The sequence below is a fragment of the Anguilla anguilla genome, chromosome 17 (assembly GCF_013347855.1).
Source record: "Anguilla anguilla isolate fAngAng1 chromosome 17, fAngAng1.pri, whole genome shotgun sequence".
NCBI lineage: Eukaryota > Metazoa > Chordata > Actinopteri > Anguilliformes > Anguillidae > Anguilla > Anguilla anguilla.
The window spans coordinates 30696452-30713951 of NC_049217.1; the positions used below are offsets into that span (position 1 = coordinate 30696452).

The following is a 17500-nucleotide window of genomic DNA, read 5'->3' on the forward strand; positions in this document are numbered from 1 at the left end:
CTTTAAACCCCGTGTTCTAATGTCAGCATGTTTCTCCTATTTATAAACATAATCTCATAAACCATCGAACCCCTCAGGACCTGATTTAGTGACCTGTGATTTTAAAGGCCACGGAAACCCAGGGAAAGTGTTTGGTTGGACTTTCCCGAGGAGTCATAAATTACTTTTGTTGGACAGGGCATCTAGTGGATGTGCAAATTAATTTCACATCTGCCCCCTACCTGCACTTACCTGGAGCGGCGCGGGGCTCAGAGCTCAGACGGGGGGGGGGCTGGAGTTCCCAGCTCCTCGGGGCAGTAAGGGGAGCGCGGGCTATTTTCGGCAGGAGAGCCTGGGAGTCACATGGTCCAGCTTCCCGTTTCTGAGATACAATACTGCCACAGAGACGCGGAGGAACAGGAAGACAAGGCGAGCGAGTGAGTGAAAGAAAGAAAGGAAGAAAAAAAAAAGAAAGAAAAACAGAGCCTCCATATGACCAGCACATGGCAGTGTGTAGTCACTCTGGGTCCATTCATTAACACAGCACAAAGAAGAGGGGAGGGGGAGGGAGGGAGGGAGAGAGAGAGAGGGAGAGGGAGGGCGGGGGGGAGGGAGAAAGAGGAGGGGGACAGAAAGAGAGAGAGAGACAATTATAGGGGAAACTGAAAAGACGGAGAGAAGGGAGGAAGAAAGCATATGTGAGAAGGAGAGAGACGGAGAAAAGGGAGGGTGAGAGAGAGAGGCAGGGAGAGGAGGGCTGAGAGAGTGAAAGAGAAAAAAGGTGGACTAGAGACAGAAAAGAGGACGGAGAAGCAGAAGAGAGGGAGGGAGGTAGGGAGGAAAAGAGACCTGGTGAAAGAGAGAAGTAGGGAGAGAGGGAGGGAGGGAAGGAGGGAGAGAGGGAAGGAGGGAGAGAGAGAAAGAGGAAGTGTCAGAGAAACTGAGCTGAAGCTGGAGCTGTATGTGGCGGTTTGAGGCGCCGATTCTGTTATGGAGGGAGACAAAATCGCAGGTGAGTTCCGTCCTGTCACCCGTCACAGCGTCCGGCGGGGCTGGGTCGGCAGGGCTGGGTCGGTGGTGCTGGGTCAGCGGGGCTGGGTCGGTGGTGCTGGGTCGGTGGGGCTGGGTTGGCAGGGCTGGGTCGGTGGTGCTGGGTCGGCAGGGCTGGGTTGGCGGGGCTGGGTCGGTGATGCTGGGTCGGCGGGGCTGGGTCGGTGGTGCTGGGTCGGCGGGGCTGGGTCGGTGATGCTGGGTCGGCGGGGCTGGGTCAGCCCCTTGCCGTAAACTGGCCACGTTCTCTTTCTCCAGCTCAGTGATTTATAGCCGGGCTGCCTGGGACCTGAAGAGCCGCCGTCTGGGTTTTGTTTGGCCAGACGGTAACGGTTAGACACCTCTCCTGGGTCCTGTCTGTCTGTCTGTCTGTCTGTCTGTGTCTGTCCCTCTGTCTGTGTCTGTCTGCCTGCCTGCCTGCCTGCCTGTCTGTCTGTCTGTCTGTCCCTCTGTCTGTCTGTGTTTGATTTCATGGTCCATTCTCACCGTTTGCCACTGACCGGCTGACTCTGCGAGCTAAAGAGTTTTGTCAAGTTTTGAAAGAACCCAGGAGAGTTGTTTTTGTGTTTTTTTTTTTTTGTGTAGTTTTAAAGGCTTACGCCTCTGGGGTTGCCATCACAACAGGCACCGCGACGACGGAACTACTCAGCTGGCAGGGAAGCAGGGAGCGTCCGGAGTATTCGGGCTGTGAAGGGAGTGCTTCTGAGCTCGAAATTTTCCGGTTACTGCTCATGGAAAACTGGACTGGCCATATGCTTGTGTGTGTGTAATGCTCTGTGGATTGTATGTGTGTGTGCGTGCGTGTGTGCATGTGTATGAGTGTGTGTGTGTGTGTGTGTATGTGAGTTTGTGTGTGGGTGCATGAGTGTGTGTGTGTGTCTTTGGGTGTGTGTGTGTGTGTCTTTGTGTGTGTGTGTTGGGGGGGGGGAGTGTCTACTGGATAATCCATATGGGTGTTAATATTGGCAGTTTCCATAGAGTTTTGTATGGAGTTGTTTAAATTTTTACATTTTTTGACGTATGTAAAGTGCAAACTGGGACTCTCAGTTCTGGAAGACTGCCTGTGAGTAATATATTGTCAGTGATCTGCAAAAACCCTATTTGTCAAATTAATTTTTGTCATTTTGAGGTTTTTTTTCAGCTCTAGTCTGACCGTATGTACTACAGAATCCTCTTAGCTCAGCACCCGGTGGAGTTGGTTCCAGCCCCTTTGGCGAAACACAGAAGTGGTTAGTGTATGAAAACTGCTTTCTGTTCCTGAAAATACATTTTCTGTCCCAACGTGGCCCCTGGACACCAGACCCCGCAGCATTTTAGGATTGGGGGGAAGTGGTGTGTCTGTGTGTGTGTGTATGTGTGTGCACGCGGGCGTGTGTGTGTGATTGGTGTTACAGTGTGTGTGTGTGTGTAGTAGGGGTTACACTGTGTGTGTGTGTGTGTGTGTGTGTAATTGTGGTTACAGTGTGTGTGTGTGTGTAGTAGGGGTTACACTGTGTGTGTGTGTGTGTAATTGTGGTTACTGTGTGTGTGTGTGTGTGTGTGTGTGTAATAGGGGTTACAGTGGGTGAATGTAGTAGGGGGTACAGTGGGAGTGTGAGTGTGTGTGTGTGTGTGTGTGTAAAATAGGGGTTACAGTGTGTGTGTTTAGTAGGGGTTACACTGTGTGTGTGTGTGTGCACGCGCGGGCGTGTGTGTGTGTAATTGGGGTTACAGTGTGTGTGTGTAGTAGGGGGTACAGTGGGAGTGTGTGTGTGTGTGTGTGTGTGTGTGTAGTAGGGGTTACAGTGTGTGTGTGTAATTGGGGTTACACTGTGTGTGTGTGTGTGTGTGGTAGGGGTTACAGTGTGTGTGTGTGTGTGTGTGTAATTGGGGTTACAGTGGGTGAATGTAGTAGGGGGTACAGTGGGAGTGTGTGTGTGTGTAGTAAGGGTTACAATGTGTGTGTGTGTGTGTGTGTGTAATTGGGGTTACAGTGGGAGTGTGTGAGTGTGTGTGTGTGTAGTAGGGGTTACAGTGTGTGTGTGTGTGTGTGTGTAGTAGGGGGTACAGTGGGAGTGTGTGTGTGTGTGTGTAGTAGGGGTTACAGTGTGTGTGTGTGTGTGTGTGTGTGTGTGTGTAGTAGGGGTTACAATGTGTGTGTGTGTGTGTGTGTGTAATTGGGGTTACAGTGTGAGTGTGTGCGTGTGTGTAGTAGGGGTTACAGTGTGTGTGTGTGTGTGTGTGTGTGTGTGTGTATAGTAGGGGTTACAGTGGGAGTGTGTGAGTGTGTGTGTGTGTGTAGTAGGGGTTACAGTGTGTGTGTGTGTGTGTGTGTGTGTGTGTGTGTGTGTAAAATAGGGGTTACAGTGTGTGTGTTTAGTAGGGGTTACACTGTGTGTGTGTGTGTGCGCGCGCGGGCGTGTGTGTGTGTAATTGGGGTTACAGTGTGTGTGTGTAGTAGGGGGTACAGTGGGAGTGTGTGTGTGTGTGTGTGTGTGTGTAGTAGGGGTTACAGTGTGTGTGTGTAATTGGGGTTACACTGTGTGTGTGTGTGTGTGTGGTAGGGGTTACAGTGTGTGTGTGTGTGTAATTGGGGTTACAGTGGGTGAATGTAGTAGGGGGTACAGTGGGAGTGTGTGTGTGTGTAGTAAGGGTTACAATGTGTGTGTGTGTGTGTGTGTGTAATTGGGGTTACAGTGGGAGTGTGTGAGTGTGTGTGTGTGTAGTAGGGGTTACAGTGTGTGTGTGTGTGTGTGTGTAGTAGGGGGTACAGTGGGAGTGTGTGTGTGTGTGTGTGTGTAGTAGGGGTTACAGTGTGTGTGTGTGTGTGTGTGTGTGTGTGTGTGTAGTAGGGGTTACAATGTGTGTGTGTGTGTGTGTGTGTAATTGGGGTTACAGTGTGAGTGTGTGCGTGTGTGTAGTAGGGGTTACAGTGTGTGTGTGTGTGTGTGTGTGTGTGTGTATAGTAGGGGTTACAGTGGGAGTGTGTGAGTGTGTGTGTGTGTGTAGTAGGGGTTACAGTGTGTGTGTGTGTGTGTGTGTGTGTGTGTGTGTGTAGTAGGGGTTACAGTGTGTGTGTGTGTGTGTGTGTGTGTGTGTGTGTAGTAGGGGTTACAATGTGTGTGTGTGTGTGTGTGTGTAATTGGGGTTACAGTGTGAGTGTGTGCGTGTGTGTAGTAGGGGTTACAGTGTGTGTGTGTGTGTGTGTGTATAGTAGGGGTTACAGTGGGAGTGTGTGAGTGTGTGTGTGTGTGTAGTAGGGGTTACAGTGTGTGTGTGTGTGTGTGTGTGTGTGTGTGTGTGTGTAGTAGGGGTTACAGTGTGTGTGTGTAGTAGGGGGTGCAGTGGGTGTGTGTGTGTGTGTGTGTGTAGTAGGGGGTACAGTGGGTGAGTGTAATTGGGGTACAGTGTGTGTGTGTGTGTGTGTGTGTGTGTAGTCGGGGTTACAGTGTGTGAATGGTGGAATGCTCGGAGTCTCTGGGGTCACTGCGCTGTTGGTGTAGCGCATTCTCAGCTGTCCTCCGTCGCCATAGAGACCGCGGCAGGCTGATGCAGAGGCCCTGGGCCTGAGTCACCGGGGCCAGGGTGACCACAGCACCAATCAGACGCTCCGCCTCGCCCTGCCATTTGCTTTCTGACTGCCGTGCGCTGTCACTTACAGTAACAGCTGAATGGTTAAGCTAGTGCAGAGGAAGGGGGCTGTTCCAGAGTGGCTTGGTCGGGACCCGGGTTGGGACCCGGGTTGGGTCCCTCGGTCCCCGCGCTGCTGGTTCGAGTCGGGACCTTCGCATTAGGGCACGCGCGGCCGAATCTGTGGTAGCGGGATACAGGGCACTTCATCACACGCGGGGCAGGGCGCGTACGGGGCAGGGCGCATACGGGGCAGCCAGGATTCGGGTTCCGCCGGTAGCTGTCACGTTGATTCAGTTCATTTGGTTTTGGTAAATGGTAAATGGACTGCATTTATATAGCGCTTTTATCCAAAGCGCTTTACAATTGATGCCTCTCATTCGCCAGAGCAGTTAGGGGTTAGGTGTCTTGCTCAAGGACACTTCGACATGCCCAGGGCGGGGTTTGAACCGGCAACCCTCCGACTGCCAGACAATCGGTCTTACCTCCTGAGCTAAGTCGCCCCTACAGTACCTCTGTGAGCTCTCTCCTACAGTACCACTGTGAGCTCCCTCCTACAGTACCACTGTGAGCTCCCTCCTACAGTACCACTGTGAGCTCTCTCCTACAGTACCACTGTGAGCTCCCTCCTACAGTACCACTGTGAGCTCTCCTACAGTACCACTGTGAGCTCTCTCCTACAGTACCACTGTGAGCTCCCTCCTACAGTACCACTGTGAGCTCCCTCCTACAGTACCACTGTGAGCTCCCTCCTACAGTACCACTGTGAGCTCTCCTACAGTACCACTGTGAGCTCTCTCCTACAGTACCACTGTGAGCTCTCCTACAGTACCACTGTGAGCTCCCTCCTACAGTACCACTGTGAGCTCTCCTACAGTACCACTGTGAGCTCTCCTACAGTACCACTGTGAGCTCCCTCCTACAGTACCACTGTGAGCTCCCTCCTACAGTACCACTGTGAGCTCTCCTACAGTACCACTGTGAGCTCTCTCCTACAGTACCACTGTGAGCTCTCCTACAGTACCACTGTGAGCTCCCTCCTACAGTACCACTGTGAGCTCTCCTACAGTACCACTATGAGCTCTCCTACAGTACCACTGTGAGCTCCCTCCTACAGTACCACTGTGAGCTCCCTCCTACAGTACCACTGTGAGCTCTCTCCTACAGTACCTCTGTGAGCTCTCCTACAGTACCACTGTGAGCTCTCCTACAGTACCACTGTGAGCTCTCTCCTACAGTACCACTGTGAGCTCTCCTACAGTACCACTGTGAGCTCTCCTACTGTACCACTGTGAGCTCTCTCCTACAGTACCACTGTGAGCTCTCTCCTACAGTACCACTGTGAGCTCTCTCCTACAGTACCACTGTGAGCTCTCTCCTACAGTACTACTGTGAGCTCCCTCCTACAGTACCTCTGTGAGCTCTCCTACAGTACCACTGTGAGCTCCCTCCTACAGTACCACTGTGAGCTCTCTCCTACAGTACCACTGTGAGCTCTCTCCTACAGTACCATTGTGAGCTCTCCTACAGTACCACTGTGAGCTCTCTCCTACAGTACCACTGTGAGCTCCCTCCTACAGTACCACTGTGAGCTCTCCTACAGTACCACTGTGAGCTCTCCTACAGTACCACTGTGAGCTCTCCTACAGTACCACTGTGAGCTCTCTCCTACAGTACCACTGTGAGCTCCCCTACAGTACCACTGTGAGCTCTCTCCTACAGTACCACTGTCGCTAGTGGGGTGAAAGCTGGTGAGGATTTTAGTTTGGGGGGGGGGGGGGGGGCGGATTAAATTTGTTTTATTATAAAAAGGGGGCCAGTATTTTCTTCAGGGGGGCCAGAATTCCTAGCTACACCCCTGAGTGTGAGGCCCACGGTACTGAAATAGTCTGTGTTTCCCTCCTCCCGACAGAAATGTCTTTCCTACCAGATAACAAACACTGCCAGCCGGTGCTGAGCCGTGACCACATACCGGTTTCCTCCTCACAATATTTCCTCTGTCAAACGCCCAACGCAGAGGGTGATGGGAATTTTTGTTTGCCATCTAAAGGTTGCAAGGACAGTCAACGCAGTTTCCCCTGTGAAATCATTGTGTGGTCTGTCACTCACCTCAAACTCCTCATATTTAGCTATCATCTGTCCAATCATTATGCGGTGTCACCTCCTCTTTCCGCAAACTGGCAATTTAAAAAAAGTTCTGTAGTGTGTATCTGGCTGGATGCACACTTCCTCCAGATGACCACAAGGTGGCGGCATTGGCTTTACTTTTCCACCACTCCCTCTGACTGTGGTGGGCTTCCATTTCAGTCTGCTTTTCCCATAGTTACCTGGTGACGTTGTATGTGAAGGAGTAGCTCTGAGCAGATGAGCATAGTTGTTTCTTTGTGGGTTTTTCCCCCACATCTGTGAAGATGATAGTGTTTTTGGTTGTATGGGTGGGGAGGACTCTGGGATATGCAGTTTTGGAGGAGGGCTCTCAGACATCGCTGCTTCCTGGATCTGGTTGATTCTTGTTTTTGGTCAGGTTCCCATGGCAAATCCCCTAAAATGAACAAGCTCCCCGTCTGGCTGATGGCCGTTGCCGGGATACGCTTCCCTGCTCTGCGCCACGTTCCGTCTGTCTGGCCTCTGCAGGTTCAGCATTCTGATTGGATGTGGTGCAGCGTTCTGATTGGATGTGGTGCAGCCTTCTGATTGGATGTGGTGCAGCGTTCTGATTGGATGTGGTGCAGCCTTCTGATTGGATGTGGTGCAGCGTTCTGATTGGATGCGGTGCAGCGTTCTGATTGGATGTGGTGCAGCGTTCTGATTGGATGCGGTGCAGCGTTCTGATTGGATGTGGTGCAGCGTTCTGATTGGATGCGGTGCAGCGTTCTGATTGGTGTGCGGAGGCTTGGGAACAAGCCTGGTGAGGTCCTGTGTGAGGGACCCAGCTGTTGGTGGGATCGTAGCCTGACGGGTGTGAGTGAGGGTCCAGCTGCATGGGATGGAAGCGCAGGACTCTGTTTGGGCAATCAGATCCTGCAGGTTTCGGGTGAGCTTGTCCTGTGCTCTTGAGTGATGCTGATGGGACAGGGCTGTGTGTGTTTGATGGAGAGAGAGTGTGTATGAGAGAGAGAGAGAGAGAGAGAGAGAGTGTGTGTATGTGTGTGTATGAGAGAGAGAGAAAGTGAGTGTGTGTGTGTGTGTGTGTACACAGGTGTGTATGCTGGACAGGCTGTCTCTAGTGTGTATAAAGCACATCCAGATGTGCTGGTGCTCACACTTCCTCTCGTACCTGAGATGACCCGTGGGGGGAGGGGGGGGCACACGTACACACACAGCTGTACGCTGCTGCTGCAGCAGCATGGGGAAACACTGCTGTGAGTCTGTTTCTGCTGGTCTGCCGTTATTCTGTTCAGTGAATCAGGCGTTATTTAATGTGGGAGTCTAAAGGCTTACATGAGAATCACCATACAGGAGTGCCAAACAGAAGCATGGCAGAGTGCATTATGGGATATTGAATTTTTCAGCTGATAAATGCATAATGCATTGTGGGCTTTTGAATGGGTCAGTTGGTTGTAGTGGGGTGCCTTGTGGGATATGGAATGGGTCAGTTGCTGAATACTGTGTGGGGTGTCCTACAGTACAGCAAGTGTTTTCCTCTAGTCTCCAACAAAAGTACACAGATTAGTTTCCAACTGTTTCTTTTGTTTGTGAGCATGATACTATGAAGTAAATTTAGAGATTTAATGCTTGACCATTCTTCAGTTTCATGCCAGTTAGCTAGTGTGACAGCTTGAAAAACAGGTGAAGCGGATGGTTTGATAATGGATGGGCGGGACCTTTGTCTGAAACACATGTGCACACACACGCACATGCACACGCACACACATGCACACACGCACGCATGCACACGCACGCGCACACATGCACAGACACACATGCGCGCACACACGCACATGCACACACACATGCACGCACACGCACACACACACACGCATACATGCACACACACATGCACACACACTCAACTTCTTGTCGTGTTCTTCTCTGGATGAACAGACAAACGCGTTCCTCAGGGTTTTGCACATGTTGCCTCTGTAGACGGGGGATTACCAGCCCTGGGAGACATTACTAATCCACAATGTGCTGTCGTGTCCTCTAAGATAAATACGTGCAGACTGGGAGAAGTGAATAATTCCCACCCCTGCTGTTTAAGGGCCTGCGTGGCTTCAGCTGGACAGTGAGGTCTGCAGGCTTCCATACACTGAGCTAGTCGGACCCTGCTCCCATGTGTCACTTCCTGTATTACTTCCTGTTGCATTTACAGAGCTTAGTGTCTCCTGGATTTCGTCAAAGCAGGGATTTGCCTTTCTTTGTCAGTGATGCGGCTCGCTGTTTCCAGCTGGTGGGGATCCCAAGGTCAAAATGTACTCTTAAAACACATTTGGACTTCTCACTGTTGAATAGACCCCATTGTTTCTGACTTACCCAAATGAGGAATCGCTTTAAGCTGGAAGCGGACCAGAGGAAGCTTGGCTCTCACCGCATCCGCTTTGTCGCATTTGAAAAGAATTGTCATGGGGAGGACGCAACAGTTTTTTTTATTGCGTTTCTTGCAGTACCACATAATTGCGTGTCGGTTGGACGCAGCAGACAGAGAGTTTGAAAACAAACTGAAAACAAACAGCAGCCTGCTAGCATTCCGTCCTGTCTTACTCTACAGCACGGAGATTCTTCCAAATGGAGTTGGGCTGTTATGGTTTGAGTTTGACAAAACGAGTGAAGAGTCTGACGAGTGAAGTGCACTTAAGTACGCATGAGTGGGATTTCAGTGGATGTGACTCCTACGTTCTTATTGACTGTGATGGGTCTCTTAGCGACTGATCGGTTGATGTACTCAGTTATAACCCCCTCTGATTGTGGGGGAAAAAAGCGAGCAGAGCATTTTGGTGTTGGTCGGGTGAGTGTGCGGGGCGTTGGACACGCAGATTGCTTGGCTGTTTGGCGAGGGAAGCACAGAGGGCTCAGTGTAAGTGTCTGGATGTCTGTGCTGGGTTTGTCGTTTGTCAAGTGGAGAGCAGTTTGCCCAGCGGCCCAGGTTTTGAAGCAGTTCCCATTAGTACCGTACAACCTGTCCTTCAGATTATGAAGGGTTTAAAAGGCTTTGGGACTCCAACTCCCATCAGCCCCCTTTTCAGAAAAATGTCGCTTGTGGCGCTCTGGAGTCTTGCCAGAGCCTCTGTCTTCTGTAGACACAAAGAGCCCTTTGGTTTGTGTCCCCGTGGACTCTTGGTGATAGGGTTCCTTTTGTTCGGCATGCCTGGTCAACAGCTGCACTTCCTGTCTGTTAGCTCATAACACTGATGCTTTTAGTTCATAGCGCTGGGGCTGTTAGCTCATAACACTGATGCTTTTAGCTCATAGCGCTGGGGCTGTTAGCTCATAGCGCAGGTGCTGTTAGCTCATAGCGCTGGTGCTGTTAGCTCATAACACTGATGCTTTTAGCTCATAGCGCTGGTGCTTTTAGCTCATAGCGCGGGTGCTTTTAGCTCATAGCGCTGGTGCTGTTAGCTCATAGCGCTGGTGCTGTTAGCTCATAGCGCTGGTGCTGTTAGCTCATAGCGCTGGGGCTGTTAGCTCATAGCGCTGGTGCTGTTAGCTCATAGCGCTGGTGCTTTTAGCTCATAGCACGGGTGCTGTTAGCTCATAGCGCTGGGGCTGTTAGCTCATAGCGCTGGTGCTGTTAGCTCATAGCGCTGGTGCTGTTAGCTCATAGCGCTGGTGCTTTTAGCTCATAGCGCTGGTGCTTTTAGCTCATAGCGCTGGTGCTGTTAGCTCATAGCGCTGGTGCTGTTAGCTCATAGCGCTGGTGCTGTTAGCTCATAGCGCTGGGGCTGTTAGCTCATAGCGCTGGGGCTGTTAGCTCATAGCGCTGGGGCTGTTAGCTCATAGCGCTGGTGCTTTTAGCTCATAGCGCAGGTGCTGTTAGCTCATAGCGCTGGTGCTTTTAGCTCATAGCGCAGGTGCTGTTAGCTCATAGCGCTGGTGCTGTTAGCTCATAGCGCTGGGGCTGTTAGCTCATAGCGCTGGTGCTTTTAGCTCATAGCGCTGGGGCTGTTAGCTCATAGCGCTGGTGCTGTTAGCTCATAGCGCTGGTGCTGTTAGCTCATAGCGCTGGGGCTGTTAGCTCATAGCGCTGGTGCTGTTAGCTCATAGCGCTGGTGCTTTTAGCTCATAGCGCAGGTGCTGTTAGCTCATAGCGCTGGTGCTTTTAGCTCATAGCGCTGGTGCTTTTAGCTCATAGCGCAGGTGCTGTTAGCTCATAGCGCTGGTGCTGTTAGCTCATAGCGCTGGTGCTTTTAGCTCATAGCGCTGGGGCTGTTAGCTCATAGCCTTGGTGCTTTTAGCTCATAGCGCTGGGGCTGTTAGCTCATAGCGCTGGTGCTTTTAGCTCATAGCGCAGGTGCTGTTAGCTCATAGCGCTGGTGCTTTTAGCTCATAGTGCTGGTGCTGTTAGCTCATAGTGCTGGTGCTGTTAGCTCATAGCGCTGGGGCTGTTAGCTCATAGTGCTGGTGCTGTTAGCTCATAGCGCTGGGGCTGTTAGCCCATAGCGCAGGTGCTGTTAGCTCATAGCGCTGGGGCTGTTAGCTCATAGCGCTGGGGCTGTTAGCCCATAGCGCAGGTGCTGTTAGCTCATAGCGCTGGGGCTGTTAGCTCATAGCGCTGGTGCTTTTAGCTCATAGCGCAGGTGCTTTTAGCTCATAGCGCATCCATTAGATAAAATACATATAGTGTATACATTTACTTAGTGAGGTGGGGAATTGCTCTAAATCACATGTGGTCCTGTGGACGACCAATGGCCTAGCTAGCTGTGTGTGTGTAGTGTGTGTGTTCTGATAATGTCATAATGTCAATGTGATTTGTAATTCATTCATATATATGTCTGTGTGTGCGTGTGTATACGTGTGTGTGTGTGAATATAGCCCAGAAGTATCATGTAACTGTGTCCAAATTCAGGAGATGTATTATCCTCCCCTGTGATGTTGGTGGTGGGGGGGGTGAGTCAGCATGATATTAGAAGGCTTGTGGGGGAGGGGGTGGGGGGGGGAGGTGTTCCCATTAGTTGTGATTGATGGTGATATGGGTGACTTGCATTTATGTATAGTGTCTGTACAAGTGATTTAGCGGGTGGCTCGCTAACTTCGAGCGCCAACGGGAAGCAGTGATCTAACTGCTATATGGCACAACACAGGCCAGTGTAGCACGCTAAAGACTGCAGCGGGGTGCAGATGTGGCGGCAGGCTAATGTAGCACGCTAAAGACTGCAGCGGGGCTGCAGATGTGGCGGCAGGCTAATGTAGCACGCTAAAGACTGCAGCGGGGCTGCAGATGTGGCGGCAGGCTAATGTAGCGCGCTAAAGACTGCAGCGGGGCTGCAGATGTGGCGGCAGGCTAATGTAGCGCGCTAAAGACTGCAGCGGGGGCTGCAGATGTGGCGGCAGGCTAATGTAATTATTTCTTGAGAGGGCTGTTATTGTGCCGCTGCTCACTGGAGGTTCCCCAGCTCTGGCCCGCCGTGTTATGAATAGCCTGTGCAAACGGAATGTGTGGGCGCAGAGCGGAATCTCAGCTGGAGGAGCACCTGAAATCACACTCTATACCTCACACATTCTACCTCACACTCTCTGTACCTCACACACCCTGTACCTCACACATCCCATACCTCACACACTCTGTACCTCACACACTCTACCTCACACTCTCTGTACCTCACACACTCAGTACCTCACACACCCTGTACCTCACACACCCCGTACCATACACACTCTGTACCTCACACACCCTGTACCTCACACACTCTACCTCACACACTCTGTACCTCACGCACTCTGTACCTCACACACTCCATACCTCACGCACTCTGTACCTCACACACTCCATACCTCACACACTCTGTACCTCACACACTCTACCTCACACACTCTACCTCACACTCTCTGTACCTCACACACTCTACCTCACACTCTCTGTACCTCACACACTCTACCTCACACACCCTGTACCTCACACACTCTACCTCACACACTCCATACCTCACACTCTGTACCTCACACACTCCATACCTCACACACTCTGTACCTCACACACTCTACCTCACACTCTCTGTACCTCACACACTCCATACCTCACACACTCTGTACCTCACACACTCAGTACCTCACACTCTCTGTACCTCACACACTCAGTACCTCACGCACTCTGAACCTCACACACCCCATACCTCACACACTCTGTACCTCACACACCCTGTACCTCACACACTGCTGCGGCTAGCTGGTAAGTTTTGTGAGTTGATGTCACCGGAGTCTCTTTTCTGCGGCGTGATGAATGAATGTATCGTGGCTGAAAGCGTGACGTAGTGCTGAATCCGCGCGCTTCAGGGTCCGGCCGTACGGGTTCAGGGTTCAGGGCTCCGGGAGCTCGCCGCTCGGTTCTCCGTTTGCACGCTGTTGAAATCTCCGCCGCTCAAATTCAGGAAACTACTGAGGAAGTCACGCCGTTAACAGTGAGCTGGTGTAGCTTCCTTTTTATATTGAATAGCTGTCCACACACACACACACACACACACACAGTTATGTGAACACGTGTGTACATGCCATGCAAACACACGTGCACACACACACACACACAAACACATCTACATGCCATGCAAACACAAAACACACACTCTGCTACACACACACACATACACACAGAGCAAGAGAGAGAGACGTAGTCACATGTACACACAAACGCACACATACCCACAGAAACGCTCTGGAAACACAGGGGTCCATGTTGGCTTTCCGTCCGTGTGTTCTCCCAAAGCGCCCGGACACTGTAATATGGTCACACTGCTGTGCGGCTGGAAAGTGGGCGTGGCTATCTCTCACTCCGAGGAAAGCAGAAGTCTTCGTGGAGAGACGCGCGTGGTGAGCGAGCGAGCGAGGTACGAGCGGAGGGAGGGAGGCAGAGAAGGAGTTAGTCAGAGAGAGAGCGGGAGGAGGGAGAGAAAGAGGGAGGGAGGGGGAGTTGTCATCACTCCCTCCTTCTGAACTTTACGGCGTTCAAAGCAGAACAGGAAGCGAGAAAAAATAAGTTGGTCCTTTAAGAAAATTGTGGGCTTGGATCTCCGGACCGATACTTCTCTCTCTCTTTTTTTTTTTTTTACCCCCGCATCGACTCCTAATTTGGGATTTGTTTAAGAACCCTGGGAGCCTTTCTGAAGCGCTAGCTCGCCCGGGATAAAAGGGATTTTTTTCTTTTCTACCCCCTGACATTAATTCACAAAATGTCTGACTCCACCGTTAATGCTCACTTGGAAGGAATCATATCAGATTTTGAAGGTCAGTCCGTTATTTCATCCCTAAATCATTTTTCATCTTTCCTGATGCTGCTGTCTCTGTCCGTCTGTGGCGTGTTGTTTCCCCCTCGGCAGCCGGGACTCAGCCGACCGGGGGCTGCCCCGAGCCCACGGAGGGACAGTCGAGAGGAGGGAGAAGGCAGTTATTTTTACTGGAGCTCATTTTTCATGTGTGTGTGTGTGTGTGTGTGTGTGTGTTTCAGGAACGCTGCAGCATAAACTGAAAGTTTAGCGGTAGAGTGAGTTGTCGTTGCCGTGCGTCAGGAGGGCTGGCAGTGGTGGGCCGGGGGGCTGGCGGGGGTGGGCAGAGGGCTGGCGGGGGTGGGCAGGAGGGCTGGCAGTGGTGGGCAGGGGGGCTGGCGGGGGTGGGCAGGAGGGCTGGCGGGGGTGGGCAGGGGGGCTGGCGGGGGTGGGCAGGGGGTCTGGCGGGGGTGGGCAGAGGGCTGGCGGGGGTGGGCAGGAGGGCTGGCGGTGGTGGGCAGGGGGGCTGGCGGGGGTGGGCAGGGGGAATGGCGGGGGTGGGCAGGAGGGCTGGCAGTGGTGGGCAGGGGGGCTGGCAGTGGTGGGCAGGAGGGCTGGCGGGGGTGGGCAGGAGGGCTGGCAGTGGTGGGCAGGAGGGCTAGCAGTGGTGGGCAGGGGGCTGGCAGTGGTGGGCAGGAGGGCTAGCAGTGGTGGGCAGGGGGCTGGCGGTGGTGGGCAGGAGGGCTGGCAGTGGTGGGCAGGGGGGCTGAGTTGCTCACCGGTCTGTGTGTTGTGCGCGTTTCCCGGTCGCCCTTTGTGAGGGACGTCAGTGAGTGACTGGACGTCTCTGTGTGTGGCTCTTTTAAAGGCGGAGGGGGTGATTGTTTTGGGGGGGGGGGGGGCAGTGCTAACTGAGCTCACAGTCTGTATCATTTGGTGCCCCTCCTGCCTCCTCACACACCTCTGTGCTTTTCGGCTCCCTCCTTCCCTTCTTCATCTCTGTCTGTGGGGATGACAGGGCTGGGTCGCTTTCTTTCCTACGTCATCCGCCTTACATACCCTCCCCATGGAGTCAGTCCCAACACTCACTCCCCATCTCTCTCACACACACACACACACACACACACACAGGTATAGTACACACACGTACACACACACACAGACGCACACACAGGTATAGTACACACACGTACACACACACACAGACGCACACACAGGTATAGTACACACACGTACACACGCATACACAGGTATAGTACATGCATGCATGCACACACACACATACACAGGTATAGTACATGCATGCATGCTCACACGCACACGCACACACAGGTATAGTACATGCATGCATGCACACACACGCACACACAGGTATAGTACATGCATGCATGCACACACACGCACACACACACATGCAGGTATAGTACATGCACACACACACACACACACACACGCAAGTATAGTACACACACACATACACAGGTTCAGTACACACACACACACACACACTGGTATAATACACACGTACACACACACACACAGGTTTAGTACACACACGCACACAGATTCAGTACACGCACACATCCACGCACACAGGTATAGTACAGGCACACATGCACACACACACAGGTATAGTACATACACACACACACACGCACACACAGGTATAGTACACAGACACACACACACACATTTATACTTCTGTCTTTCTTGCTCTCTGTCATTGGCAGTGCTACCTTCTTGGAGAGCATGGCTCCTGTTTGGCTGTTTTCTTTTTTAATGGCGCAGATATTCTGTAAACTCCAGGGCAGATTGGTGGCATTGGTGGGATTCTTCAGCTTCTCCGGGCCTTTCTGCTGTGCGCTGACATGCTGGGAGTAGCCGGCCTGTACTGGGGGCATCCAGCGGGCCTGCGCGCTTCCGGAACATTCTGTGGCCTTCTGTAGGAGGACAGCAGTTCTTCCCAGCCTGGCCTGTGTGTGAACCCAGGACATGACAGTGCAGACTGTGCTGGGGGGCGTGGGGGGGTGTGTGTGGGGTGGGGCGGGGCGTGTGATGGGAGCGTAGCGCTGACTGCGTTCGCCACCCCCCCCCCCCGTGCGAGGCTGACTGGGCGGGCGAAGGTCTCGGAGCACAAAGGCGGATCTGTGCGCCTCTTTTCCCAGCATTCCCGCGTGTTTCCCCTCCCGTCGCCTTGAGCCCGTCAGCGCGAGCCGCTTTGTGATTGGGCCCCCCATGCCCCCCTCCCCCGGGCCCTCACTCCGCTCCCGCTGGGACATGGGGACGCACGCCGGCTCTCTCTGAGGGGCGAGGGCGTCTTTTTGGGCAGGGAGAGGAAATTCCACAGAGAGCGTGGATTCTGCGGGGGGCAAAAATGTTTCTTATGTAGCCCTGCAGAGCTGGCCTATGGGCATGATCCCCCTCCCTCTCTCTCAAAAAATTCAAAATTCAAAATGCTTTATTGGCATGAAATACACTTGTACTTGTACTTGTATCTCCCTCTCTCTCTCTCTCTCTCTCTCCCCCATCCTTCCCTCCCTCTCTCTCTCTCTCTCTCTCTCCCCCATCCCTCTCTCTCTCCCTCTCTATCTCTCTCTCTCCCTCCCTCTCTCTCTCTCTCTCTCCCCCATCCCTCCCTCCCTCTCTCTCTCTCTCTCTCTGTATTTTTTTATTAGTTTTGAATAATGACTTTTGTTCTCCAACTTTTTATTTTCCTTCCTCTCTGACTGTAGCTCTTCCTCTTGTTCTTTGTATGCATATCTGTGGGTGTGTGCGTGTTGGTGTGTTTAGTAAAGAGTCAGGTTAGAGTGAATGCTTGGATATACGTGGGGAAGTTTGTGTTTGTGTGTGTGTGTGTGTTTGTGTGTGAGTGTGTGTGTGTGTGTGTGTGTGAGTGAGTGTGTGTGTGTGAGTGTGTGTGTGTGAGTGTGTGTGTGTGTGTATGTGAGTGTGTGTGTGTGAGTGTGTGTGTGTGTGTGTGAGTGTGTGTGTGTGTGTGTGTGTGTACGTGGGAGAGTTGTGTGCAGTTGGCTTGAGTAGCTGAGCATCTGCTGGGAGTTTTTTTTTCTTCTTCTTTCTTTTTATGTGATCCTAAAAAAACTCCTTTCGGTTAGCTGGTGTTCTGGGAAAAAAATGTGACAGCCCGCATTTTCCATTTTTAAGCAGCCCGTGCTTTTGACACCACAGGACGGCATTTTGGCTTTTTTTTTTTTTGGAAAGGCAGCCTCCGTTCCCATCGCCCGCCGGGACGGGGACGGGGAGGGGGAGGGGGACGGGACGGGGGAGGTGGGAGGGGGAGGGGGAGGGGGATGGGACGGGACGGGGACTGACCAGAAAAAAAAGCCAGTTGTGTGCGGTGAGTGTGGGTGCGTGTGCGGTGCGTGTGCAGTGCGTGTGGGTGTGTGTGCGGTGCGTGTGGGTGTGTGTGCGGTGCGTGTGGGTGTGTGTGCAGTGCGTGTGGGTGTGTGTGCGGTGCGTGTGGGTGCGTGTGCGGTGCGTGTGGGTGTGTGTGC

General features: G+C 52.5%; 1 protein-coding gene across 3 annotated transcripts in view; it reads left to right on the forward strand.

Annotated features, from left to right (window-relative positions):
- The window catches only part of LOC118216618 (septin-9-like), an 81142-nt gene that overhangs the window by 12705 nt on the left and 50937 nt on the right, over positions 1–17500 (forward strand). Inside the window, exon 1 of one of the 3 annotated variants that reach the window (XM_035397964.1) lies at positions 873–991. The exons of 1 other annotated variant lie outside the window; for it this stretch is intronic. In XM_035397964.1, coding sequence (XP_035253855.1) covers positions 970–991 — 22 coding nt within the window. In that variant the 5' untranslated portion in view covers positions 873–969. Of the gene's footprint in view, positions 1–872; positions 992–13693; positions 14011–17500 lie in introns of those variants that run through there. One more of the 3 variants, XM_035397963.1, reaches the window with a different exon arrangement.